We start from the raw sequence: 26,704 nt of genomic DNA on the forward strand, positions 1-26,704 counted from the left end.
GGCTCCTCTGAGAGTGTTTGTTATTTTTATGCCCAGATGTCCCTGCCTTTGGGTGGGCCAACCTCATTTACGAACACCGAATGAATCGAGGACCCGTCGGTTTGGGAGGGAAATTTACACCAGCTGGAAAAGGTTATACGACATCATTTAACTCCATTCAGACACGGTGCCTGGGTAGAATCACTGGAATTCATTTGGCCTTCCGTACCACAGAGCAGGGGATATATTTAATAGATGCCCCTTTCATTGAATCCTTCCTGATATACTACTAGGTTGTGCTGGCGGGGCTGCCTCTGGCGCTGAATGCTCTGTCTGACACTTTGGAGGAAAGGAATAGTTTGCTCTGGAGTCTAGATGCTTCATTTGCATTCTAAGACTGCAGTTATCTGAGGATAGCTAAGAGAGAGAGAGAGAGAGAGAGAGAGAGAGAGAGAGAGAGAGAGAGAGAGAGAGAGAGAGAGAGAGAGAGAGAGAGAGAGAGAGAGAATTAGAGTGAAACAGGAGTGGTGGTTGAGGCTTGTGGTTGAGGTAGAATACTAAGGTGTATTTCATTTAAAAACAACAGATAGGACTATACATTGTTTCAGTATTCAGAGTTATCGCTTGATAGAAGCAGTGTCAACTATATTATTCTAACACAATTCATGCATATTGATTTATTGTTATGAATCGCTTAGTTCAAGTATACGGTGGCACATCCGTTTTCAGATAACAGATGTTATACTTTGTTAATGTTTGAGTTCATGACTTTAAAAAAAAACGTTTTGACAGTTGGTGTAAAGTAGTTAAAGTAGTTCCTATTGGCTACATCCGAGCTGAATTTTAAGCCATTTGTATGAGTATATTGAATTTGGAGGCACAGGACTTGTTTGTATTCATTTGTATGCTGCAGACGGAATATGTGCACTGATAGATAACAGGTGAAATGCCTTTTTGAAAATGGTTACTGTTTTTGAACTTAAGTGACTTTGAACACTGAGGCTGAAAATTGCACTGCTTACCCAGCTCTAAGTAATGGCTTGTACGAACTACATTCAAACATTCACACACACGCATATGTGCACACACACACATGCATATGTTCACACACACACACACACACACACACACACACACACACACACACCCACACACACACACCCACACACACACACCCACACCCACACCCACACACACACACACACACACACACACACACACACACGCACACACACACACCCACACACACCCACCTATCCACCCACCCACACCCACCTACCCACCCACACACACACACACGCACACACACACACACACGCACACACACGCACACACACGCACACACACACACACCACATCACCATATTGAGTGTGATAAAGAAGAGAAGCAACCGAACACTGTTCACAGTAATAAAATCCTCTCCTTGGGCATCATAACATTCAACAGCAGTAGTTTGTCATTCATAACTGCTGTGCTGAGGGCTGGTGCTTCAGAGCTACCATCCTCTGGCCATGAAGCATATTTATGAAAGCTGTCCAGTTTTGGCCTCTGTGGGCCACCGTAAAGTGCTTATATGCAGGGCCAGTTCTCTGGATATAATGACCTTCTCCACCACTCTCGTCTCGGGGGGGGGGCCACATTCACACTCCTGTCACCTGGAAAAGAAGACGTCGTGATAAGCTAGTTATCCTGGCTTTAAGGAACTCGGAACAACAGGAACTTAGTTAGTTAGTTAGTGAAATATTTGCTATTAACATATTGACAACCAAGCAAGACAACCACTTTCTAAATCATATATTTAAGCCTATTTTTTCGATCCAAAAATCATGTATTCAGCAGCGTCCACGTACAGCCCTGCCCAGCTCTTTGGAGACTGCCTCTGAGGGGCACACGAAAGACAAGAAGCATGAATCCTCAAGTGTCCATAGGGAAATACGCAGGTGAAGGTCGAAGACGTGCTCGCGCGGGGGGGGGCGGGGGCACCTCTGGGGTGGATTATTCAGGGACGGATGAAGGTCGAGCACAGGGCCAGGCGAGGGAGACAGATGTGAGAGGTGAACAGCAGAGTATGACGAACTACATTCAAACATTCACACACACGCATATGTGCACACACACACACACACACACACACCCAGACCCACACAAACCCACACCCACACACCCACACCCACACCCACACAAACACACACAGGCGCTCACCAAAGTACCCGCACGGCCACGCAGTCTCTCTCCTGGGGACGCTGTCTCTGGTAGTCATATTTCACATGAGATAACACACAGCCCTAGTGTCCTATAGCCTATAGCATGGCCCTGTTTTATCGCTGTAATTAATATGTAAAACATTAATCAGACGCAGGGAAGAAGTGGGGGTAGAAGTGCAACAACAATAGAGATGATAAGTTGCACCTTGTTAGAACCTGTTTATGAGCTTGTCCTATGTCCTGCGTGGTGTTTACAAGGAGCATTGAACTCAGGCCATCAATCCACATGTATTAATTGATTTATTAAAATCATTAATTGGACAGGAGGTTACCTCATTAATTTGTTGGAAGAGAGCTTGTTAGAATGGACGTTCATCAGCAAGTGGTTTAAATCCTCTAGCCTAGAGTTTTTCCTCGACCTTATGGATGACTTCATTAGTATCGCCTTACAATAAACTCTGCATTCCCTGTGTGGTACTAATGGAGCTAGGCTTACCCAGTCCATCTCTTTACAATACATTAGCAGTGGCGCGTGTGTGTGTGTGTATGTGTGTGTGTGTGTGTGTGTGTGTATCTGTGCGTGTGTGTGTGTATGTGTGTGTGCGTGTGTGTTTGTGTGTGTGTGTGTGTGTGTGTTTGTGTGTGTGTGTTTGTATCTTTCTCTGCTCTTGCCTACGCCTATTATTCAAACACTAAATCAGCCTCTCACAGGGGTGAGTGGAGCCACTGAGAGATCTGCAAGACCAGCAAAACATGACTGAAAAGTAGGAAATGAGGGAAATGATTGCATATTGCATTGTGTTGGGGTCTAAACGACCAAGAAATGCAAAGCCCACAATTTGAATCTACCTGTCATAATCTAACAGCTGGGGTATTTTAGGTAGAGGACTCAAACCCACGACTATGAGAAAAAAATCTTCTTGAATCAAAAACAATAGTCTTTACTTTCAAACAGGGTTCGGCACACAGGGAGGGAGGCAAGAGGTAGGCAGAATAATCCGGCAAGGGGAAGACAAAGGGCTAGGTCGGGTAAACTTGCGGAAATCCAAAAAACAGGAAATCAATATATACACTAGGGACGAACGCTGCAATGTTTTGACTCAGAGTCACAGAGAGGGAACGTTTTGACTCAGAGTCACAGAGAGAGAACGTTTTGACTCAGAGTCACAGAGAGAGAACGTTTTGACTCAGAGTCACAGAGAGAGAACGTTTTGACTCAGAGTCACAGAGAGAGAACGTTTTGACTCAGAGTCACAGAGAGAGAACGTTTTGACTCAGAGTCACAGAGAGAGAACGTTTTGACTCAGAGTCACAGAGAGAGAACGTTTTGACTCAGAGTCACAGAGAGAGAACGTTTTGACTCAGAGTCACAGAGAGAGAACGTTTTGAAGTCCAAAGACGAACTAGCACTACTAGCGAGACAGGGGAACACAGAGACACACTGGAGAGGGACGGATGATGAGGGACAGGTGAAACCAGTCAGGGTGGAGTTCAGTGGCGGACTCAGGCTGTTTGAAGGGCAGGGGCGAAAAGAAAAAAAGGGCATCTACTGCACAACATGGGACCCCATCAGTGCACATGGTCAAGTTTAGACCATTGGAAGGGCAGCCAATAGGGCACATCCTCTCATTTTGCCACTCAAAAGGGCACTTTAGTGTGATGTTTTTCAACTGTGGGGGCACATGGTCAAGTTTAGACCATTGGAAGGGCAGCCAATAGGGCACATCCTCTCATTATCGCCACTCAAAAGGGCACTTAAGCAAGACATTTTTCAACCGTGGGGGCACCAGGAGGGGCGGTCGCCCCCCCTGCCCCCCTTGAGTCCGCCAGTGGTGGAGTTAGACGATCACACAGGCGGGAAAACACACAAGGGCAGGTAGTGAAGCGTCTGAAACGAGAGAGGAAGTGGGTAACACAAAAAGAAACGGGAGCTATAAATGAATGACATGAAACAATGAACAACAAAAACTAAGGAGCAGGGCGAGACATTAAAGTTGTTAGGTGAATGGACCTATCGCTAAGCCACGCCCCCTTTGAAAACTCGGACAAACAAACAACTCTTCACTGACCGTGACTGAATGACATTCAATGACTTACAATGGCGGAAGTTGTCAAATTTCTGATTTCTGATTTACCACAGCAAGTAAGACATGTTTTTTTAAAGATGACAAGAATATTTAGTCGAGAAGCTTTTCATCAGATATTGGCGAGTTGTTTGTCCGAGTTTTCAGCCTGTCGTGACTTTTGCTGTGATATGATTGGACAATTTCTATTTTGGGGCGTGGCTTAGTCCTCTGTGCTTGCACGGCCTTGTGGCATGCAGATGACCCCAGTTCAAACCCAGTCGGTCACATTTTGTGTGTCAAAGACCACAAGTGTCATAAAATTCCAAGGCTTTAGCACAATGGCCGTACACAGTCCTGCCAGTATGACACATAGCCCTGTCACCTCTGCACACTGTTGCAATAACAGCAGTGACCTTTTTTCCCCGCTAATTGCATTTACAATGACTTACAGTACGCTGGTGGTGTATGTCAGAGCTGTAAAAGTGACAGGAGGGGGAATATACAGGGATGACCAATCGGCAGTCAGTTTATAAGGCCCAGGGGAAATGCCATGGAAATCAGCTTGTTAAGAGGAAGCTGTATTAACAAGCTAATATCCATGTTACAGTAACTCAGAAGAGTTTATGATCCCCACATACATACTCTCCTACAATCATTCACCTAGATAGAGTATTATCAGAGGGGGGACGGACATGCAAATATGAACTTCAGCTCTCGAATTTATCTCTTGGAATGCTGCTTAACTAGCCCTGAGATGCTGATATTTTAGAATTCATGATTATTAGAAGACTCCCAGGATAATGAATGCTAGCCTTATTAGCGCTAGAGTATACGGCTTAGCATGCTAATAAACACTGTCTATCACTCGAAGGAGAGACACTATTCACAGCGGTCATTCTTCCGTTCTTGTCTTGAGTTCCTTGTGAATGAATCTCTGGCCACACGCTTTGGGTTACAAGCCTTCGACCGTTTCACCTTCTTATAAACGACTTCATCCGGCGCAGAGGTTCACTTGACAGTGTGCAAATGAAAGACAGCCTTTCGGCCCTGAAAGCTAGCACACAGCCGATAACCTTCTCCTTCCACTGTGGAGCGACCTCCTTCCTTAAACATATCGTAATACACACTGGAAAATAACTTTAGCCGACTTCATATTGCAGTATTTATGAGAGGCTGTGAAACACCCAAACCAGTTATATCGCCTCAGGGGACAAAATAAAACCCTCATCCATGAAATAAGAACTTTAGCCTTTCTCCCTTTTCATTTGTCGTTTCACTGAATATTTGGCGAGGCCAGTTTCAGGATGGTGAGAGTGTTGTGTATTTGGATTAGTTTTACAACCCATGGTCGAGCTCCGGAAGACTTCAACCAACCCATGCTCGGATTAAGACTCTCACTCCCCCCCCACCCCAGCCCCAACATTTCCGCGGTACACTGTTTTAAACTTCTGTTATTCTACATAATCACTGTTTAAGACTGTTGCCCCACTGAACATAAGAAGCTTTCAATGCTAACTCTTGTTGTCCCCCTCAACTTTTCCCTGACGCGTGCGGTTCAGACAGATGGTGCTGTGTCTTGGCACTCGGCATGTTTAGTCGACCTGCGTTGGGATCCACTCAAAATCTGCACACTCAGCCTTTTGATGCAACATCAATCAATCCTTTGTCGCGTCGTTGCGCATGTATGCTGACTTGCCTATAGCGATTTTGGAGGAACGGTTGATGGCGCTATGGGGAGTAGAAGCATGGGGAGCGGGCAAATCTCACACCAATCATAATTCTATATTTCCTTTTAAATTGTTTTTGTTTTCGATCTAATTGGATTGCAGTCCATAAGAAGGGCCTTTACATTTTTGTATATATATTATGTTATTTATTTTTTTGTGCTCCCCTTTCTCAACCTCAAGTTAGATCCGGGCTAGATGCTTGAACCTAAAACACAGCACACACATGAGTTCAAATAGTATTTGAAGTCTTTTCAAATACATTTCAAGGTGTGCTTGATTGACGTCGCCTGGCGCAATGCAATCAATGGCATTTTCCCCCAAAGTGCAAACCGCGCCCACCTGGCACTCAATACAGGCCAAAGCAAACGCCAAAAAAGTATTTGAAAAATCTCAAATACGAATCGAACCCTAGTCTAAAAAAACACGGGAGCTGGTCAGTATCTCAAAAGTTGCTATGCCAACACACACACACACACTGCATACACTTTTGATGATCAAGTCACTGAGTTCCCACCTCAGCAGCTCTGCCTGACATTGAAGCAGTGCACCATCAGACAACATCAATACTATATGACCGGGGGCTAAATAATAGTATTGCTGTGTGATTCAGTGGTTTCACACACACACACACACACACACACACACACACACACATATACACACACACACACATATACACACACACACACACACAACCATGCCATTGAGTCACACACACACACACACACACACACACACACACACCATCGTGTCAGTCACACACACACACACACACACACACACACCATTGCAATTAGTTAGTAATAAGCATGCGATAGATAGTGGTGCAGTGCTGTTGGTATTGTGCTCTTCTCTCTCCTCTCCCTTTGGTCACATTCAACTGAGACTCAATCAGATTAGTGCGGGGAGCGGAGGGAACACTGTTTGGCTCCCATTGAAGAAGTCTCTTTAATGAGTCCTAATCTCTCCAAAGTCACACTCTCTTTCTGCTTTCTTTCTACCACTCTGTATCTTCCACTCTCTGTGTATCTCCTGTTGCAGAATACAGATTGTCTGGGGCTTGAAGAGGACATTGGTTATCCAGTCTCTTTCTCCCAGATCCAATACCCAGGGCGCAAATGCTACATGCATAAATAAGACAGCTGTATGCGTTGCGCCAGGGTCCTGTCCTCTCAGGGTGGGGGGTAGGTGGGTTGGAAGGGTAGATGGGTTGGAGGGGAGAGGGCTTTATTTTACGATGCAGAAAGGCAGGCGGCATAAACATTAGGTTGTTTTTGATCACAACCTCGGAGGAGAGCTGATTGAATTGATCCATTTCTTGGTCACGTGGGTTACACTCTCTCTCTCTCTCACTCACTTATTCACTCACACAGTCGTATGCATGTATGTTCATGCTTGCATAGACAGAAACACACACACACATACACTCACGTATGCACACGCACGCACACACACACACACTCACACACACACACACACACACACACACACACACACACTGCTAAAGCCACATGCAGATGCACTAGTGTGTGTGTGTGTGTGTGTGTGTGTGTGCGTGTGTGTGTGTGCGTGTCTATGCAAGTACTGGCTAATGTCAAATGTACTCATTTAATTTTTAGACAGGCGGGTGGGGGGATGGCAGAGTTTGAGGGTATGAGACTGGAGTGATGGTAAAACAGTTGTGAGCGTGAGTGAGTGAGAGAGAGAGCGAGGGAGGGAGAGAGAGAGAGGGAGAGAGGGAGGAGAAGAGAGATAAGGCGCGGCTGAAACAGGCTGCACGGAGGAGTTTCACCCCCCCAGTGAAGGCAGGCTCTGCTGGTGTATTTGTGAGTGTGTGTGTGTGTGTGAGAGTGTGTTTTCATGTGTGTGATTGATTCCCCCTGGAGAAGAGAGTCGTTCTAGCCAGGCACTTGGACCCTGGGTCACACCCTCCCCTCTTGAAGAGGACTTCTCCAACACCCCTCTCCTGCACCCCAACTTCAGAGGAGAAGCTGTGAAGACAGAGCTGTGTCTGCGAGTGTGTCCGTGTACGTGTGTGTGTCACAGAGAGAGAGAGAGAGAGAGAGAAACAGAGTGAAGACAGACAGCTCTCTCTCTTCAACCATGTCTGTTCTTATTGCCACCCAGATGAAGATAGAGGCGTTCAGCACGTCCAGAAAGGTAAGGGCCTGGTTAGTATGCGTGCCAGTGGTGCGTGGTGTGGGGGGGGGGATGTCTGTCTCTCCTCCTGAAGGGAGTGAGAGTCGTTTCCTTGTGAAGTACAATAGCAACAGGACAGCAAAGGAACAAGGAGAAATGTCTGAGTCCTTTGAAATGTCTGATGATCTTGTGATGCTTTTGATGGGTGGTTGTGTTACAAATGAGCATTTGAAATGAGTGTTATACCTCAAAGTATTGTTTTATTCTTTCATTCGTTGGTTTCTGATGTTTGGGGCTTTGGCACTACATTCAGGCTACATTAATCATAATTAAGTTGGATGGAGGTAGCTCTTGGTAAGGTGAAGCATGTTGCCGGGGTTGTCGAAAGGGACGTTCCTCTGGTTCTCAGATCGACATGATTGATTACAAGCTTTTCTGTTGAGTCTTTTAGGGAATTAGTTTCTTTCTTTCTTGCTTCTTTTTTTTTTTTAAATGTTGCCTTTCTTGATGAGATATTTTGCTGTGTAATATTGATTTTGGAGAACAAGGGTGGCTGATCTTCCTCATGAAACTCAAGGGAGAGTTTCGCTGAAAACGGTCATGCTTTTTTTCATGCATCCTCATCCTCATCCTCATAGTATGTGAATCATTGAATTATATATCCATTTACAGTACTGTGGGATCAGCTAGTTGTTAGCAGAAACTACTCTTGCTGGTCTCCTGGCATGGCATGGGCAGTAAATGTCAAAACTGGCATTCGTTATTTTTGCAAAAAAAAGGTAGCACTTAAGTACAGCTTGGGCTTGACGGGATGGGCTTGACGGGATAGGCTTGACCTATAAACAGATTCCCAGATCCCAGATTGTACCTTAAAATGTAAAATTCTAAATGAACACATTATGAAAGGTGCTCCTGAGCTCAACAACACTCCTCTGTGCCTCAGTGTGTTTTCAGTGGGAGTGCGAGCAATGCTACGGTTGTAAGTTCGATTCCGATTATATAAAAAAAATGTACTGTAGGCATTCAAATGTATACACTCCCTGTACTGTAAGTCGCAATGGATAAACAACACATCAGCTAAATGTTCATAATGATGATATAAGTTCTACAGGTACCAGCAAAGGATGTAGCCTACTAACTACTAGACAGACCCCGTACACAACCACTAACACTGCAAGCATTGCTTGGAAAGGCTACTCAGTACTCGGTGTGAATCACCATCACCTACTCGTACGCAGAGTCTGACAACTCTGTATGTGTGAGGTCGAGCTGGTCCCTGCGCCGCTTGTCTCTCAGGCTGTCAGAAACGCAGACAGACAGAGGTGCAAATGACCACGGGTGTCGTTACGTGAGCCGCGAATAACAAGAAGTGAGCAAGGACACCGGGGTCGAGGACAGGCTGTGCTGTGCCTCTCACTGGGTAGATGCACAGCAGTATCTGGGGGGGGGGGCTCATGTGATAAAAACACATCATTTAGTTTAGTCCGAGTATGTTACATATTGCCATATTAACACCCCGTGGAGTGTTCAATCCCAGACATTATGCACCATTAATTCTGTTTTCGCAGCGCCCAAACGGTATATGGTTTCTCATAGGGTACAGTTTAATATTTCTCTTCCTCCTCCTCCTCGTCTTATTCTTCCTCATCTTCCTCTTCCTCCTCGCCTGGCGTCTCCCCTCCGAGGCAGCTGATTGGTCCCTTCGCTCTAAACCTAGCCGCAAAAGCACTAAGTCTGCTCCACATCATCCCACATTTAAAACTCAATTTCCCCAGCATCTTATCTTGGTGCCATTTTGCCATTGGCTTCTCCCTTCTCCAGGGCATGCACCGGAATGTTCCGTTTCGGTCCATTTATTTAGGAATGCATGATTTGAGTTATGGCCGCTATAACAACCTGTTCCACTTGGTTTCAATCCAATGAGCAGTATGAATGTTCCCCATATTAATTGAATGGCACAGGAGATTAAACTGAGGGATGTTCACACTGACTGACGAGAAACATCCTCATAGTGTAACTTCTTCGGCAACACCTTTCGAAATGATACTGCAAACATTGCAGTGTAGGCTCAGACAGACAGAGAGTGAATGAATAAATTAGCAAAAGTTGAATATGAAATGAAACCTACAAGATTAGCCGGTGAGACAGTTTGTCTTTGTACAATTATGTCAACAACAGTAATAATGGGCTTTGACTCTCAGCACATCGTAATTGCATTCACCAGCATTACACAGACTGAAATGAGTAGTAAGTGTCGTAATGGAGTGTCGAGGCATAATTGAATGATAAGGAATGTATTGCGCTGCAGAATCCTATTACGTTTGGCCTTCAGTGAGGTATAATTACATTTTGGAACACACTGAAGTGGGCATATGTTGCTATGCCTGCGAGTGATAGTTCTTGCCTTTAATAGCCTTCTAATCTCAACGCTGTAATGTTGATGGAAAAAAAGAGGAAATAATAGATTACAAATTTATCACAAGCGAGCCTTGCGGTCGAACGATTTCTTTCAAACCACATTTTTACAGCAGAGGCTGTGTTATCCTTTGAATATGTTAGCCGAGAGACGGTTTTTGTTTTATGGTCGTGAGAATCGAGTGAAATTGCGTCTTTGCGAAACTCCTTGAAACGTAATGAAATAAATTGTTTTCGAAATAACTGTTACAGTAGGTGCTGTGCTTCGACTGTGGTTGGAGCCCAATAGCAAAGTGTATGTGCACTCTGTGGATGTGTGTGGATATGTGTGGATATGTGTGGATGTGTGTGGATATGTGTGGATGTGTGTCTATGGGTTTATATGCGCTGTGTGGATGTGTGTGTATGGGTTTATATGCGCTGTGTGGATGTGTGTGGATGGGTTTATATGCGCTGTGTGGATGTGTGTGTCTATGGGTTTATATGCGCTGTGTGGATGTGTGTCTATGGGTTTATATGCGCTGTGTGGATGTGTGTCTATGGGTTTATATGCGCTGTGTGGATGTGTGTCTATGGGTTTATGTGCGCTGTGTGGATGTGTGTCTATGGGTTTATTATGCGCTGTGTGGATGTGTGTGTATGGGTTTATGTGCTCTGTGTGGATGTGTGTGTATGGGTTTATATGCGCTGTGTGGATGTGTGTGTATGGGTTTATATGCGCTGTGTGGATGTGTGTCTATGGGTTTATATGCGTTGTGTGGATGTGTGTCTATGGGTTTATGTGCGCTGTGTGGATGTGTGTGTATGGGTTTATATGCGCTGTGTGGATGTGTGTCTATGGGTTTATGTGCGCTGTGTGGATGTGTGTGTATGGGTTTATGTACTCTCTGTGGATGTGTGTCTATGGGTTTATGTGCGCTGTGTGGATGTGTGTCTATGGGTTTATGTACTCTCTGTGGATGTGTGTCTGTGGGTTTATGGCGGCAATCTCATGCAGCTCGGGATGAATCAGGTTGGGACAGCTGCTGTAGCTGGAGTGGAGTGTCTTGGGGGATCCATTTGTGTAATAAACAGGTGTAATAAGCGCCTTGACACATTTAATGCACAAAGTGTAGTCCCAACACGGCTCTTGTGCAATAACAGAAGCCATTGACTCTGCTGCTCGCTGGCCTAAGGGGAAATCATTAGCAATTAGCCAAAGACAGAAGAAAACGGTGCCGAAATGTGATTAGGGTGATACTAAGTAAAGCCAGCCTATTACATGCATGTAGAGAGCGGCTTTCAACTTCCACCAGGGGCTGAGTGATGTTCGGGGGAAATTAGATATTAATCCCTCCACTCAGCGTTGACTGATCTGTTTGCACTGCCCCTCTATTAATTATTGTAATTTCATTTTTTTTTGGCAGACAAACAAGACAATTACAGTGACGAATATGCCGCAGAACAGCAGATGTTGCTGTAACACTGTACTGTACGTGAAACTCCTCGTTTGTTCTATTGCGTTATCGACATTCACAGCAGCTTAAAGGGGCAATCTGGGATTCAAACAATAACAAAATCAGGCTCCCCATAGCTGAGGGGGGGATGATGGGGCTGGAGAAATGTCACCACCCCTCTCAAAGTCATATACAGAAGTAAAGATGCCATGACTGACCTTTCATGAGATCATCATGATAGCTGTAACCGTGTTAACCAACGGTGGAGTAAAACTAGCTTTCATTCAGGGTTCTTGACGGGGGTAAGACAGTTGAATTAAGCTCATGAGGCATATAGTCTTCAAGAAATTTGAAGAAGAAAAAAGCACCAATCTCAGAATGCCCCTTTAAAGAGAATCGTAGAGCATTATGAAACTGTATAATACAGGGTTCCCACGGGTCCTTGAAATCCTTGAAAGTTTGTGAATTTGAGAAAAAGATATCAAGGTTGAAAATAGACATGGGTCATTGAAAGTGCTTGAATTCCCCTCTCTCTCTCTCTCTCTCTCTCTCTCTCTCTCTCTCTCTCTCTCTCTCTCTCTCTCTCTCTCTCTCTCTCTCTCTCTCTCAAAAAAGAAAAGTATAATATATATATTCAAAAATGTTTTACTTGGCTCGTCAACTAGTAACTGTCTCTGTATTGCTTAACTTTAAGAGACCATCTAGTGTTCACACATTCAAGCCTCTCTTTTTAATTGTTGTCTGTGAGCAGATAGTTCCTATTATCTACATTCTCATCTAGATCTTTCTCAAACTATGCCGTGTTGGGTCCTTGAATTTGAGGGAATTGAGTCTTGAAAGTCCTTGAAAGGTGTTTGAATTTGATGTTTCAGAAGGTGTGGGAACCCTGATAATAATACAATAGTATTCTACTACATTCTACTACTACTACTACTACTACTACTACTACTACTACTACTACTACTACTACTATATACAACAGTTTCATCATTCCAATATATATAGCATATATGAATATGCTCATGAGGTCATATTTACACTTAAGCGGAAGTAAATGAAGCAAACAAATGTGTAGCTTTTAGATTGTAATTAGGAAAATAAATGTTGTACATTTTTGTATCCAACAAAAATATGAATGTATAACGTCTCCTAACATGAAGCTTGGCTAGGTCTCCTAACATGGCTGTGTGATGTTTGTCCGAGAGGGAGATGGCCTAAGCAGTCAGCCGGGATATCTGTCTATGAGTAGAAGCTATAGGTTACCAGAGCTGAACCCAGCCCTGGCTAGCTATCTCCTCTGGGATAGATAAGAGCAGCCCGCCTCTTCAGAATGGCTATCGAACAAGGTGAGAGAGATTGGAAGACATCAATCAAACGAGGCTGGAATTGGTGTCAAGCCCAGGGGCATACGAAGGTCTGAGAAGGGCTTAGGAAGAAGAGCAGCAGACGATCATAGGGTAACAGAAAAAGACACCGTGGAGAGCCAGATGTGATTCAAGGGCCTCGACCGTAGCCTGTATGCTCAATCAGTCGCTGTTGCACTTTGTGAATAAAGTGTTAGAGTGTAGAAATCCTTGAGGAAGATTATTCAAACTATGAAGTACTGTGCACATGAGTATTATAGAATGAAGACTGCATATTTTCAGATCTCATATATACTGTATATATATATTTTTATATATATACATGTATATATATATTTATATATATATAATATGATTCAAAGTACCCCTACCACACAATGAGCCTTGGAATTAGCAATTCTGGCTTTTAAATCAAATGGACTCTATTCCAGATAGATTTGTAGTGCAAAATGCATTTTTAATGAAAAACATGAATCACTGATTTCGCCTCTAGCCCAAGGAGCTCTTTGGGGAGAGAGAGATGAGTCACAATGAGAAAGGCAATTAATTGAAACCCACTCATTGTTCACTGTGGAATGTACAATATTTTCAGACCTGCGATTGTAATTAGGACGGTAATTAGGATTTTGAGCAAACATGAGGATGGCAAAATGAAACTGGGGACAGTTTAAATCCCCTGTAGAACACATTTGTCATATTGAAACACATTAACGCGTCTATGACGTGTGTATGGTCTGTTTCTGCAATGTGACCCCATTTCCTACAAATTAAAAAACACATCAGTGAAATGACTGTGACAGTGAGTCAGGAACATGTCCCCACTGACAGACACCAATTTAGTAGCTTCCAGACCTTGCATGAATTTTCAGTTAGCGTTTTGGACCAACGCTTTACATTCGCATTACATTCCTGAGTCAAACTATGCCGAATGACCTATGACGCCATTTGAGGAAAGGGGAAATGTCATGTACAAGGTGCGAGTAAGGTCACAACAAGAGTTAAAGAAAAAGTCAGCGCTGGGTATTTGCCCTAACTGCTTTTCTCTAAGGGCCTTATAACAGGTAGAGCCGGCTCTGGAAATATATATGGCTTTGGTCAAAGGAATGGGTGAGATAATGGATGTCAAGATAGGGGTTGGAGGAATCAAAACTTCCCCTGGGGATTGTTAAAACCGTCCTCTTTCCTTCACGGAATGAACTGTCATGTCCAAATGTACCACAGAGAGGCACCCTAGCTCCATCCTGTAAAGATAATTTGTGGGGAGGACCGACCAGGAATATACAATATGAATGCACATTACGCATGTTTCAGTAAATCTTGGTAACTGTAACCTATCTGATATTAATAACTTTGAATAGCAATATGGGACAATGGGAATGTGCTCTTCCTCCGGTAATGTGTATCGTGTCATGTCATGATAGTTGATTGTTGAGATAACGGTCTGCGCTCTCACTCCGCTCACTGGTCACTTTTCATGCAGAACGCGTATGCGGAGTGTCCTTCACACACACATAGGTTACACACACACACACACACACACACACACACACACACACACGCACACACACACACACACACACACACACACACATAGGTTACACACACACACACACACACACACACATAGGTTACACACACATACACACACTCACACTCACACACCCAGTTCGACCAGTAGAGATAACAGAGAGCGTTAAAAGAGATCATCCTCTTTTATTATTGTGCTTGAATGTGTAAATTCCCCGAGCCGGCATCAAATATCTGGATACTCCACAGAGACTGGCTGATGCCTCGCAGTGAGAAGGCATCAAGGAACCGGAGGGGGAACAACGTGCTCTGAATACAGAGAGAGGGGGGCAACTATTGACACCTATTCCAGCCTACATCTCCGTTGTACGGCAGGACAAAGCCAAGCGCATATCGATCAGAGGTGTTCGTGGTTTAGCCTATGTTAGTTTTTTCCCCATCTTCTTCACTTGATCAAGAACACGTTTTTTAATTGCAACCATCTAATTCTATCTCTTTTTTTTTTTTTTTACCTGTTATCTTTGGAACCACGGTTTTTAATTGCAACCATCTAATTCTATCTAATTTTTTTTTTTTGCACCTGTTATCTTTGGAACCCTATTTTTTTTTTCTCCGGAGGGATTGAAACATTGGTCATCCCATCCGCCATCGGGTCTCTCCGACTCAGAAACGCGCAGAAAACCGTCAGAAATAGGCTTATCAAGTCCCCGCAGCAGACGAGAGCCCGTTTGCTCTTGCTTTTTTGACATGCTGTAGAGGGATTTTGGCTAGATTGCACTGGACTTATGGCTTCGCTTTATCAAAGGTTCACCGGGAAGATTAACACGAGTAATTCCTTCCCGCACCCACCTGAGGCCAGCCACCTCCTCGGCGGGCAGGTCTCGGACGAGGAGAACGCAGGGAAGACCCCCCAACCTGTCGCCGACGGACGACCCCCCCATGTCCCGTTTCGGAAGAAAACCGTGCGCGAGGACGAGCATGTAAGAGCTTGCTCTCTCAGTGTATTGTTTGATTGCCAGTTAATGATTTCTAATACCATGATCTGATTAAGTGATAGTTTAATTGACCTCCAGACAGTATATCTATTTTGCATTGTCTTGCCGCCCAACATGTTACTGTACAACATTATGTTGCTGCAATTTTGCAGTGATTCTTAGTTTATTAAAATTCTGCATATGAACTCTGCATTGGCGTTAGATGCTACCCAGTGCAACCGTGCGCGATTCATACGATTCATAAACTTGTGTCTGGTCGGTTTGCTTAAGTCTGCTGTCTGGGTGCCGGCTGAGTCACTCCTTGCTCGCGAAGTGCAGCTGTGAATTCATTTGCATGCGTTTATTGGAGCTCTCTGCTGTGCTTTTTGTTAAGAGGTTGAGAGTTATTAGATTACACTTTTACTGTTGTTGTTGTCATCAATGTCTGTGATTTGTCCTTGCAATCTAACCCTTAGATCGACGCTCTCATGTCGCTGTCACAATTGGAGGCATCCATCCAATAGACATTGCATTAGCATAGGGATCGCTTGCCAAAAGATGATTTGATCAATGTCAGTCACGTTCTGGAGCCTAATATATGGAGGACTTGTTAACCATGGTCGTACGCCTACTTTTAAGTCATAAGAAGAATTAGATTGTCAAAAGCAACTTGTGCAACAAGTTTACGCAGCTGTTGGTTGTAAGCGCTGTCCATGGTGCTGGAATTGCGTAAACAACGTTCTTATGCGTCGCCTTGTAGTGTGCTTAACATTTTGTTGTGTTAGATTGTCCCAGACCTTACTAAACATTGTGGCTCCAATGCATACGCTGAAAAGTTGCCGAGTTGTGCAATGAAAATGTGATCAAGGTGAAATATTTGTAACGCACAGTGATTATTCCCGCTAAGTCACAAACAATTATGCCTAGGCTACTAAGACTAATTCAGGATCAATTCATCTCTGCATATGCACAACAGTTCCTTTTTAATTAAAATAAATAAAACAAATCCTTCCCCCCCTTTCCCCCCCAGAGTAGTTCTCAGTGCCATTCCAGGGAAATCTTACTATATTTGCTAGGGTTAGGGTTATATATCATCTTATTGTACAACGTTTACGTTTGCACCTTGGGCCATGCACCTGGGTGTTGTAAGGCCGGGGTCTTATGTCATAGTGTTCACAGGTTGCCATTTTGCCTCTGGTTGGAGCTCCGTGTCCACTCGTCTTCAGTGACAACTCTGCCGTATAGATACTGTCAACATAAGAGTGTTTGTCTGAATTATTCATGCGTGCTGCGACCCTACGTCTGTCACTGATAGCCTACTTTACTGTTGGTGCTGAAAACACAAACGCAGGGACATAAACGAAAACGGCGTAATAAAATTGTCAGTGTCAGCCATGGTTCTTCAATTTCCAATTGCATTTTCAATTCAATGTGGTGTAGGTGCTGTATAGGTTCTGCAGGTCATCCCATTGTGAGTAATAGCTGTAATATATTTTAATATGATTTAACACAGCCAAGGTTATGTAGATATATATATTTTTTTCTACATTGTGTCTGAAAGCACAGAGGAACCACTCTGCGGGGAGGGTGACTGTGGGAAGTGTATTAGGTGAGCACAGCTCACCTTCAGCTGACCTTCAGTCATGAGAGCCCCCGTATGTCTTACTCAAGCATGAAATTGCCTTTTGCTTCACCAGTTGAGCACAGTTCTTATCTTGACCTGGGAATTTGAATCACACATTTTTTCCCAAGGGATAGGTTTTTTCTTGAAAACACTTTCTACTGCTATGAAAGTGTTCATTGATTTGGTCAATTTAGAATGCAGAGTTAGCGTTTGTAAATGCTGGGGCGCCTAAATCATTACTTGAAGCGATGACACAGTTATAATGTTTACTATATCCAGAAAAAAGGGTTTCAAATGGTTTTTTTCGGCTTTGGAAAGAACCCTTTTTGGTTCCATGTAGAACCGTTTTGGGAACCAAAAGGGTTCTAACATCGAACCCAAAAGAGTTCTCCAAAGGCTTCTCCCACAAGGACAGTCTTGGAACCCTTTATTGTTCTAGGTAGGTAGAACCATTGTTATCATAAGACGATACTGTATTATGTCAGCATCAGGCTTCTGTGGTATAGCATTAGCCGTTTAGCACTACCCAGGGAGAAATAACCTACAATTCTTTCTCTCTTTCATTATCCCCCACTAATAGCAGCAGCGGGGCGGCCAATCCAATAAAGCCACTTTAATTAATCATCACAGTTGCCACTGCCAGAAATAGGGTGACATTTAAAGGATAGTGACCTGTGGATAAGGCTGGCTTTTGCGACCACGGCCATATTGACTTTTTTTTTCTGGGTGACGAGCCAACGGAGAGGAGGAGGAATCCCCAACACCTCCTATTGTTCAGCGTTCGCCCTCCCACCGATCATTTGGGGGAGAACGTATTAGATTGATGGATTCATAATTCATACAGGTTTACATACCTTCCAGCTTCTTTCATATTTCAGTGGATTGAGTCGCCTCAGGTTGGAGGCTGACGTTCTGTAGCCATTAGTAAGCTTGGATTTGAGTCCAGCTCCGTTCACCTCAACAAAGGTGCCGTCGGGGTCCGGGGAGCTAGCTTTGTCAACTTCGTAACATTCTAGCGGGCACACAAGACTTAGAATGAAGCCAATAATTGGATTTAGCTTAATCTCGCTGCTTTTTCTACAGAAGTCTATGGCACCCACATAGTTTCTCACCCATAATGACCTCTATTCATCACAGGAGACAGATCATTTCTTTTTTAGACTGCCCAACAAGCTATTCACCAAATCGTTAGGACATTTTCCCGTTTTATTCCATTCCATTCTCTGGCGACTTGTCAATTGAAAGCTAAGAAAAAAGTCGAAATATTTAAACATAGGGTTTTGTAGAAGTAAATCAATGTTTCAATCAATTGACGCATAGATTCGCTTATTGTTCGAGTGTGTCTTGGAACAACAAAGAAGGGAGACGAATTGAAGGGACCTATTTTCTGCCACAAGAAATGCTGGTGGCAAAGATGTGTTGTGAAACACCTAGGCTAGAGTCTGGGGACAATCAAGTCACTGGGGACCATCAAGTCTGTGGGGACAATCATGTCACTGGGGGACAATCAAAGTCACTTGGGACAAGCAAGTCACTGGGGACAATCATGTCACTGGGGACAATCACGTCTGTGGGGACAATCACGTCACTGGGGACAATCACGTGTTAAACTATTCATTCTATTCCTATTCTACTTGTTATACAAGTGCTGCTTACTTTTTTGGCGCAAGCCACTCATCTTTGAACAACAAAGCGTATCTCAACTGTGCTGTCTTCTCGACGTAAAGCGTTACATAATAATGAGTCATAGCGATAACATTTTATTTGAAACAATTATTCGATTTTGATTTCACCCAAAATAGGCTTCAATTGCCTGTGAAATCGTATCACATGAACAACATGAATCCCATCCCTCCGTTGATCTGGTATCTTGTCGTGCGTTCGGTGTGTGTGTGTTGCAGGGGAGGCTGGCGGAGGGCCTCCACTGTGTGTTGTGCTGAGTTGGCATCGGGGGGGGGTCAAAGGGTACGATAACTCATCCTGGCTGCGTGACTGAAGTGTGAAATTTGTCATGGAGATGGAGAGACTGTTCAACCAGGACAGCCTAATTTTCCGTCCCATCTGTCTGTCAGAACAGAAGATAGGCCTACCCTCCTGCTGCTCTGCGGCCTCTCATGCCATCCACACACTCTAGTCTGGAGACTACTCTACGCACACACACTCTCTCTCTCTCTCTCTTTCCCTTTCTCTCTCTCTCTGTCTACCTCTTTCTCTGTCTCTCTCTCTCTTTCTCTTTCTCTCTCTCTCTCTCTCACTCTCTCTCTCTCTGTCTACCTCTCTGTCTCTCTCTCTCTCTCCCTCTCTCTCCCCCTCTCTCTCTCTCTCCCTCCCCCTCTCTCTCTCTCTGTCTACCTCTCTCTCCCTCTCTCTCTCTCTCTGTCTACTTCTCTCTCTCTCTCTCTGTTTCTCTCTCTCCCTCTCTCTCCCTTTCCCTCTCTCTCTCTCAGTTTGTGCCGTCAGCTGCTTAAGGCGAGGTCTGGCCCCGTTCCCAGGCTTCACTCCCCTGGAGTCGGGATGTAGTCTGTTTGATAGTCTTCGGGGTCTAGAGCTCAGCTAAACCAATCAGAGCGGACGACACAGAGCTTAGTAAGAGCAGTCCGATAAAGGGGAAAAGAACAGAGCTGTGGGAAAATGGCATCTCCCTTCCCGAAGGCCCTATTTATAGCAATGCCAATGTAATGAACCGCCAGTGTCCTGCGATGATGCGCCCTAGGTTATGGCTGCCTATTAAAGTCGGCCATCAAACACCCCGGCTTCAATCCTGTTATGGACAGTTCACTCGCTGCTGGCGTAATGGATGTGGTCTTCTGGGAAGGCATTACAAGGAGGGTTAGCGTCATAGCGTAGCATAGTCGGCCTCTAACCCAGCCCGTGCCTCTCTATGGGGAAGATAGCGGATATCCGTTTTTTTTAGCTCGGCTAATCAGCTCCTCTGCATCGCATCCTTTCTCAGCCCAAACCTATTGCTCTGCGTTGCCATGGTTGCAAAGGTGGAGAGGGCGAGGTCTAATCTCTGGGTGCACACTGACTGTCGCTTCCTGGCAGCTCCGGTTACCATCTGGAGGTGACGTCGGCATGGCGACGCGGGCACACACACACACGCGCGCGCGCGCCCTGGCGGGGCGGAGGCATCCGAAACCCAAACAAAGATTTCACGTCTCATCTGCCGTCGTATCGTGATTCGTCTCCTCTGACAAGCAGCCCGGAAATAATGAAATAAAAAGCCGATCTGCTGGTCTGGGCTCTCTGGAGGGGGAGGTAGTAGTTGTGTAGCTGTGTTGACTATGAACAACACAAGCCTTCACCTCTCCTTAGAGCTCGGTTGCCGTGGACAACCCTGTCACCGAGTATCGACCTGTTTCTGCAGCCTCACGCCTCCCCTCCCCTCCCCCCCCGCGCCCTCGGGGACCTCTCAACAGGCTATCTGTCCCCCTGCTGTGCCCGTAGCACTCTGGCGACTTGTCATCGATCATCTCTTCCACCACCACACACACACACACACACACGCACACACACACACACACACACGCAGGTGCACACACACACACACACACACACACACACACACACACACACACACATGTAGGTGCACATACACACACACACACACACACACACACAGCCTGCAGGTCTGTCAACAGCATGTCAGAATGGCCTCAGCGCAGCCCCAGTGCCTAGCCCAGCCACCCGAGCTCTCGTTCTACTCTGAACAACCCAAGTCCTCCCCAGAATAAACAAACACACTGTTTGTCATAGGAAGTGTTCCGTCATTATGGTTGACAGAGGCATACTACTGCTACTGCTAGCTGACGGGAGTGTTGTTTCTCTCTCTGGCAGCTTTTGATGGATATTCTGTTGATGAAGTCGCATTGGTTATTATGGGTTATGTCTGGGAGCGCCTAAAGTATGTTGTCTCACTGCCTCTCACACAGACAGACGAACATCCTTTATATTCCCGAGTATTCTCCCCTCTTCCTCTAATTAGGTTCTCTTTCTTTTCACCCAGTCACTTCAGGCTGGGGTGGCAGGCAGAAAAAACTCAGGAAATCTGAAAATGAGCTGATGAAATATTCATGTTATTGAGGAGAATACGTTCGTTTGTCAGCCTTGGTCTGTTTTTTTTCTCTTGTGGCAGTAATCCCTGCTTCCCCGCCCGCCCCCCAGCCCCCCGCCCCCTCCTACACATCCCTCTCCTCCCATAGGAGCCAAACTCGCTCTCTACACCGGGATCTCTGTAACCTCCCTGGGTGTCGCCTCAGAACTTCTTCTCCTCTTTTGTCTCAGTCTCTCTCTGCCTGGCTGGCTAAATATAACTCTTTATTTACTGAACAGCCTGTTCCCGTTTCCTGTCCTTATTGCACTCCGATCTCAGAGTGTCTAGAAGTTTCTGGGACTTAGTTATGTGCTAGATGTTCAGTGAGTTTCGAAGGAGGATTAGCTGCCTTTCAATCCTGCTGGTATTTGTGTGCAGAGGATTAAAGGGATAAAGGAAATTTCTACTGTTAGCGATCAACAGTACCGCCTGTACTGCACGTTCAAACATTAACCATCCATCATTATGGTGTGTGTTTGTATCGCAAATAACGGGGTGTATATTTGGTTTGATTCAGTGAAAGCCGCTATGCAAATATCTATATTCATACGTGTTAAAATGAGGGAGTTATTGTGTAGGGAGGGTATGAGATAATACAGTCATTGCAGGAGAAGTTTTTGCCTCTCCACATGCAATACGCCATCTTTGCCACTAGAGGCTCTCATGTTCCATCTATCCACTATCACCAAGGAACCTGAGGGCAGTCAAACGAGTAGCCAAGCAGACAGGTCCAACACAGAGAAGATAGATTCGTAAGGGAGCAGCCAGACAGACATTGAGAGACATAAAAATAGCGGACAGGCCCTGGGATAGCCGCCTATTGTGAGGGGTCAAGCCGAGACGGACTATCCGTATACAGGACATCCATCAACCCAAACAGCATTTGACATGAATGAAATGAATGAAAAGACAAAATGGCTGAACTTTCCGTGACATTTCTGTGGCTCCCCCGGGGGAGGGACACACACACCACCTGACCTGACCCACCCCGAAGCTTCAGTGCCGCAGACACGGAGTCAAAAGGAGATTGATAATGTCACACATCACCCTTTGTGTGTGTGTGTGTGTGTGTGTGTGTGTGTGTGTGTGTGTGTGTGTGTGTGTGTGTGCGTGCGTGCGTCTGTGTGTGTGTGTGTGTGTGTGTGTGTGTGTGTGTGTGTGTGTGTGCGCATCTGTGTGTGTGCGTGTGTGTGTGTGCATGTATGTGTGTGTGTGTGTGTGTGTGTGTGTGTGCATGTCTGTGTGTCTTTCTGTGTGTGTCTGTGTGTCTTTCTGTGTGTGTCTGTGTGTGTGTGTGTGTCTGTGTCTTTTCACAGTCACACAGAGCCTAAACACTCACCGTCTGACAGCAGCATTAGCCAAGCTGACGGATGGTGCTGCTGACCGCCAGGCGCAGAGCTCTGGCTGGGAGAGGACTGTGGTGTGAACATGGGAAGCCAATGGCAGTGCTTCATTTGGACATTTGATTCAAGGCGCCGGCCAACAGAGAAATGGTGGCTGGTTCTGAAAACAAGACCCTCACTGATGGGTTCTCTGGTCCAAGCAGCCTCACTGTGTCTCTTCTCAGTTTTAGCGTCATAGACGGATTATGAAAAACTAGACGTGTAGAAAGCCCCCCCCCCCCTCCCCAGCGCACACACACAACATTTTACCGCGCACATAAACACAATGCCAACAGCAAGGACTTAGCCAACATTCACCTGCATCTCAACAGGATTTACGCAGGAGCACTCAAAGCCAACAGCACAATAACCAGAAATTTAAGCCAACAGGCATACACAGGTGTTAATGACAATTACAGTCAATTTCCTTCAATAAGATGTATTTAATTCTCTGATGGATTCACTCACAGTTTTACTCGTCACTTCCCCGTATGTTTTATAAAAACATCTGATCAGACACCAATCAACATATTTTCTTCTACCATGCACTATGCAGCATATGCTTAGTAATTATCGCTGCTAAAAGTCATTTGAGGAATAGGGGTATTTTTAGTTGGAGCAGCCTCTGCTCCCTGCTGTTCTCTAATCCACAGTACCTCTGGTGGAGCACTAGCCTGGCTGAGCCTGAGAGCTTCTTCTGGGGTGAGACCAGGCAGCAGTAATCCTTTGTGTCACCCAGGCAGAATCTCTTATCGACCCTGCCATGATACAGAGGCACCGCACCCCTGGGAGATCACACACACACGCACACGCACACACAGGCATACAGACACACACACACACACACACACACACACACAGGCATACAGACACGCACACGCATGCACACATAGGCACACACACACACACACAGGCATACAGACACGCACACACACACACACACACACACACACACACACACACACACACAGGAATACTGACACACATGCACAGGCACACACACACACACACACACACACACACACACACACACATTGAAAGCAATGGAAGAAACCTAGGTTTTCATTTTTGGCACCCTTTTTTAAATTTAGTCTAGTCTCTTACTCATTTTGACTAAAATAGAATTTAGTTTTAGTCATATTTTAGCCATTTGAATAATGAGTCTAGTTATTGTCAGAATGATGAAAACTCCAGGCCGTTTTAATCTATTTAATGTCATTCCATTTTAGTCACATCACCTTATTGATCTGCTCAAGCCCATAGCTGGTTCTAAAAACATCCTTTTTCTGCATAACACTGCATAATTACTCTGCAGCAGATTAAAGGTCACTCCCCTGGACAAGGCCCATAAAGGATAGTTGGCCTAATCGTAATTCATCAAATCCAAACTATCGGAGTATAGAGCTAAAAGAAGATTAAATACTTCCTCTTTCCAATACTCCTGGAGGGGCACCGTGTATGCAGTCAGCTCTTTACAGCCCAGAGTGGCTCAATCTACTCCGTTTCTCTCCCAGTCTCATGTCTCGGTAGGCCTCAGTGGCACGCACTGCAGGTTACCCACGGCCGACTGCAGAGTCGGTCTGCAGGGCGTAGTCGCTCTCTCTCTATCTCTCTCTCTATCTCTCTCTTTCTCTCTCTCTCTTTCTCTCTCTCTATCTCTCTCTCTCTCTCTTCACGTCTGACTCCTCCGTCTCCTCTCTCCACCCTGCTGATGAATAACACATGAGAAAGCCTCCTCCTCTCCTCTCCTCTCCTCTCATCACATCTCCTCTCTCTCATCACATCTTCTCTCCTCTCATCACATCTCCTCTCCTCTCATCACATCTCCTCTCTCTCATCACATCTCCTCTCCTCTCATCACATCTCCTCTCCTCTCATCACATCTCCTCTCCTCTCATCACCTCTCCTCTCCTCTCATCACCGCTCCTCTCCTCTCATCACCGCTCCTCTCTCTCATCACATCTCCTCTCTCTCATCACATCTCCTCTCCTCTCATCACATCTCCTCTCCTCTCATCACCGCTCCTCTCTCTCATCACCGCTCCTCTCTCTCATCACCGCTCCGCTCCTCTCATCACATCTCCTCTCCTCTCATCACCGCTCCTCTCTCTCATCACATCTCCTCTCCTCTCATCACATCTCCTCTCTCTCATCACATCTCCTCTCCTCTCATCACCGCTCCTCTCTCTCATCACATCTCCTCTCTCTCATCACATCTCCTCTCCTCTCATCACATCTCCTCTCCTCTCATCACATCTCCTCTCCTCTCATCACCTCTCCTCTCCTCTCATCACATCTTCTCTCTCTCATCACATCTCCTCTCTCTCATCACATCTCCTCTCTTTCATCACCGCTCCTCTCCTCTCATCACCGCTCCTCTCCTCTCCTCTCATCACATCTCCTCTCTCTCATCACATCTCCTCTCCTCTCATCACATCTCCTCTCTCTCATCACCGCTCCTCTCCTCTCATCACATCTCCTCTCCTCTCATCACATCTCCTCTCTTTCATCACATCTCCTCTCCTCTCATCACCTCTCCTCTCCTCTCATCTCCTCTCCTCTCCTCTCATCACCGCTCCTCTCCTCTCATCACCGCTCCTCTCCTCTCTTCTCCTCTCCTCTCCTCTCATCACATCTCCTCTCCTCTCATCACATCTCCTCTCCTCTCATCACCGCTCCTCTCTCTCATCACATCTCCTCTCCTCTCATCACCGCTCCTCTCTCTCATCACCGCTCCTCTCTCTCATCACATCTCTTCCGCTGCCCGGTTTGATACAAAAACGGGGGTTTGATACCGTTCCTCATTCCATCCATCCTGTGCATCAACAATGAAGCCCTAACCCGTCTTCCGATCTCTACCTTCCGCCATGCCCCTCGCAAATTTTCGGTCTTTTGTCTGATAGGAAGGTAGAAGGACCTTTTTGTTGTAGAACAAAAACCCACTCTTCTGGAAGGAAGGTCTCCTTTTGTGGGAGTTCAATTACCGATAGGAACCCTCCCGGTGAGGTCTCGGAGAACAAGAGTATTCTTGCGGAACGGGCCGACGGGCTTATTAACGATCGCGTTGAGACGGTAGTCGTCGTTAACCGAGAATAGACCGCAAGGTTTGGCACCTTTTGTTACGAAAACTGCCCTTCCGGAACGGAGGTCTCCTCTTGCGGGACTTTAAATGTAGTACAAGGTTGCTTTCTTTCTTTTGCTGCTTTTGTTGTATTGATGAATTATGTTTGAGTTGTTTTCATTTTTTTACCTGTTCCCTTTTCTCTATTTCTCTATACTGTGTCTATTTCTCTATACTGTGTCTATTTCTCTATACTGTGTCTATTTCTCTATACTGTGTTGCACAGCAAACAACTTTGACCTGCATTCTTGTGTATGAAAGGCTCTATATGAATAAAAACGTATTGTTATATTATTATAGGAAGTAGATATAGCTTCTATTATTGTCAGGTTGAGGCCAGAATGTTTGTGTTGTAGCCATCATGGTTGGGGCGAATTCTATTTAATTCCATACATTCCAGTAGTGAATTGAATTCTAATGAGGTCAGTGAGAAATGGGTGTACTGTACGTTCCAACGGTCAACAACTCCACCGTGCGTGTTCTTTACATTCCACTAGTGTAAATCGAAAATACAAGATGAGTTTCGAATTTGGAGTTTCAAAACACTTCCTGAATTGTAGGCCTATAGTCATTTTGGGCCAATCTTGATACCCATACCGTTCCAGAGTCATAACTGCAGTATGCAGACTTGGGCCAATCACAATAGTCAGAAT

General features: G+C 45.3%; 1 protein-coding gene across 1 annotated transcript in view; it reads left to right on the forward strand.

The window, feature by feature from the left end:
• Window positions 1-15,643: 15,643 nt before the first annotated feature.
• Window positions 15,644-26,704, forward strand: part of LOC308171875 (A-type potassium channel modulatory protein DPP6-like) — a gene marked incomplete at both ends in the record, with an annotated part of 79,699 nt that continues 68,638 nt past the window's right edge. Inside the window, one exon of the mRNA XM_080546782.1 lies at window positions 15,644-15,838. Within this exon, the coding sequence (XP_080402908.1) occupies window positions 15,644-15,838 (195 nt within the window). The remainder of the gene's footprint in view (window positions 15,839-26,704) is intronic.

This window comes from Nansenia antarctica, assembly GCF_963989245.1.
Source record: "Nansenia antarctica genome assembly, chromosome: 16".
Lineage (NCBI taxonomy): Eukaryota > Metazoa > Chordata > Actinopteri > Argentiniformes > Microstomatidae > Nansenia > Nansenia antarctica.